This window comes from Empidonax traillii, unplaced genomic scaffold (genome assembly GCF_003031625.1).
Source record: "Empidonax traillii isolate 1590-97213 ecotype Southwest subspecies unplaced genomic scaffold, ASM303162v1 scaffold3018:size24656, whole genome shotgun sequence".
Lineage (NCBI taxonomy): Eukaryota > Metazoa > Chordata > Aves > Passeriformes > Tyrannidae > Empidonax > Empidonax traillii.
Genome location: NW_020958211.1, coordinates 826 through 3083, shown reverse-complemented (window position 1 = coordinate 3083; position 2258 = coordinate 826). Strand labels below are relative to the sequence as shown.

The 2258-nt window shown below is 41.7% G+C and overlaps 1 protein-coding gene across 1 annotated transcript in view; it reads left to right on the top strand.

The window, feature by feature from the left end:
• Positions 1 to 1490, top strand: part of LOC114072336 (sodium- and chloride-dependent glycine transporter 2-like) — a gene marked incomplete at its 3' end in the record, with an annotated part of 13386 nt that extends 11896 nt beyond the window's left edge. The window contains exon 10 of the mRNA XM_027910245.1: positions 1366 to 1490. Within this exon, the coding sequence (XP_027766046.1) occupies positions 1366 to 1490 (125 nt within the window). The remainder of the gene's footprint in view (positions 1 to 1365) is intronic.
• Between the last annotated feature and the right edge of the window lie 768 nt (positions 1491 to 2258).

The window sequence follows — 2258 nt, the reverse complement described above, 5'->3', positions numbered from 1 at the left end:
AAAAAAAAAGGGAGAAGCATCGTGCTTAATTTCAGTATTAATTTAGCAATGCTTTGGGGAGTTTGGAAAGTGTTAATGAAAATTTTGAAGGGATTACCTGGTAATGAGGTGTAAAAATTTTACAACTCTAATACCAAATACATGCTCTGCCTATGTTAGAGAGGAACATGAGAGACTGAAGTAGAAATAATTAGAAAAGCTTGCCTCCTTCTAGTATTTTTCATTTTACAACACAACTTGAATACTGAGATGAAGCATGACTATTTTCTTTTTTAATTTTTATATTCATGACATTCTAATACTGCAGATAAATTTGTACTTTTCAGTCACATATTAAACATAGTTCAGTAATCTATAATTGCAATATATTTATATAAATTGACTTCGTAGTGAACACCTGAAATATTTCAAACTTATGTCTAGGTTTTGGAAGAAGATTAACACGTGATGATTCCAAACAGAATATTTTTTTTTTTCTGTAGATCCTAAGAATTAACCAAGTCATTTCTGTTAAGAGATGCTCTCTTAGAAATTCTAGAAGTTTGCCAGCTCACTGAGGTTCTTGACAGCTTTTCAGGTTGCATTTAATTCCATTCCTAACAAGCAAATAACAACAGGAATAAGCAATTCTAGCCAACAAAAGAATCCCAAACGCTGAAAGGGAGTGACCTACTTGTGCCTAAGCTGCAGCAGTTTATGGGGAAGTCCTCTGGTCACACATATTGTTAAAAAGAAATCCTATCAGGAATGTAATAACTATGGCTGGGGTTCATGAGGGCTGGTTTCTTATCAAGTCGCATGACTTGACACTTCCAGCACAGTGAGACATTTGGGTATGGATTTCTTGAGATTCACTTAACAATATCAGCAGTGGGAAAAGGTACCAAGGAACGCTCTGAAGATGGGAAGGCACTGGAGTGAGTTCTGCAAGGTACAGAAAGCAATTTTGTGTATAAATACAAGGAGGATACAGGACAAAACCCATCTTACCTGGATGGTGGTAGTTAGTCCATATGTAAACACAGTGAGCAGATATGCTTATGAGGCAAAGAGCTAAAAATGTGCTATGAATCATGTCATCTTTTTTTTGGAGAGGCCAAGAGCAGAAATGCTTGTCCTCCTGCACAGCTTCTGGTTCCTACGTGGCACGTGGGCGATGGGAACTCGCACAGCCGATGTGAAGACTACTGTCCTCTCTGGTCAGCGTCAAATGCACCTGATAAGTACAAACGTGTGCCTTCACCAGCATTCCCACAGATGTGTGTGCTCATGGGAGACTCCTGAAATGTGTACAAACCCTTCTCCTTGCATGTATCCCAACAAGGTGTCACAGCTTCTCGTTTTTTTTTTTTCTTTTCTTTCCAGGGACACATTGATAGTCACATGTACCAACAGTGCCACAAGTATATTTGCAGGCTTTGTCATCTTCTCAGTTATTGGCTTCATGGCAAATGAACTCAAAGTGAATATTGAAGCTGTGGCAGACCAAGGTAGGGTACACTGGCATATTGTTACTTGGGCAGGCCCCCAGTGGCACCTTCAGCTCTGTTATTAATGATGGCATTGATACTGAGGGAGGGAATTATGGCTTCAGACTGGTGTGGATTAATAAACCACATGCAGGCATTTCTGTACACTGGGAAGTCAAAATCTTCCTCGAAACCTGTTTATCACATGTTTGGTAAGAGAAGGAGGGAAGCTGAGACTCATTTCAAATCTTTGTGTACATGACTGATGGAGGGTAACGTGGGATGGTCCCTTCTGACAGTGTGAGGGATTATTGGCCTTTTCATTTGTCTCTGCTGTTGTTTGCCAAATCCTCTTCAAGGTAAAAGTTGTTTCTCGTGGTGGGAATTTTGGATGGGAGGGGGGTGGCCTTTGTGGTGTAGAAGGTTGGAGAAATATGGCATGAAAGGTGGACTGAGCTTCTGAACTGTGGCAAGCAAGGAGATGCCTCCATGGGGAAGTAAAGAAGAACTGATTAGATCTTCATTAGTGAAGTGAGATGGTTACAAGCAGGGATCTGAAAGGTCCTAATTACCAGAGCTGAACACCACTATGCCAACTAAACCCCAGCTCCAAGTGCCGGTTGTTCCTTGAACACTTCCAGGGATGGTGACCTCATCATCTCCCTGGGCAGCCCCTCCCAGTGTTTCACAACAACCCCTTCAGGGAAAAAAAATTCTTCCTGATGTCCAGCCCTGAGCCTCCCCTGGCACAGCTGAGGCTGTGTTCTCTCATCCTGTCACTGCTTGCCC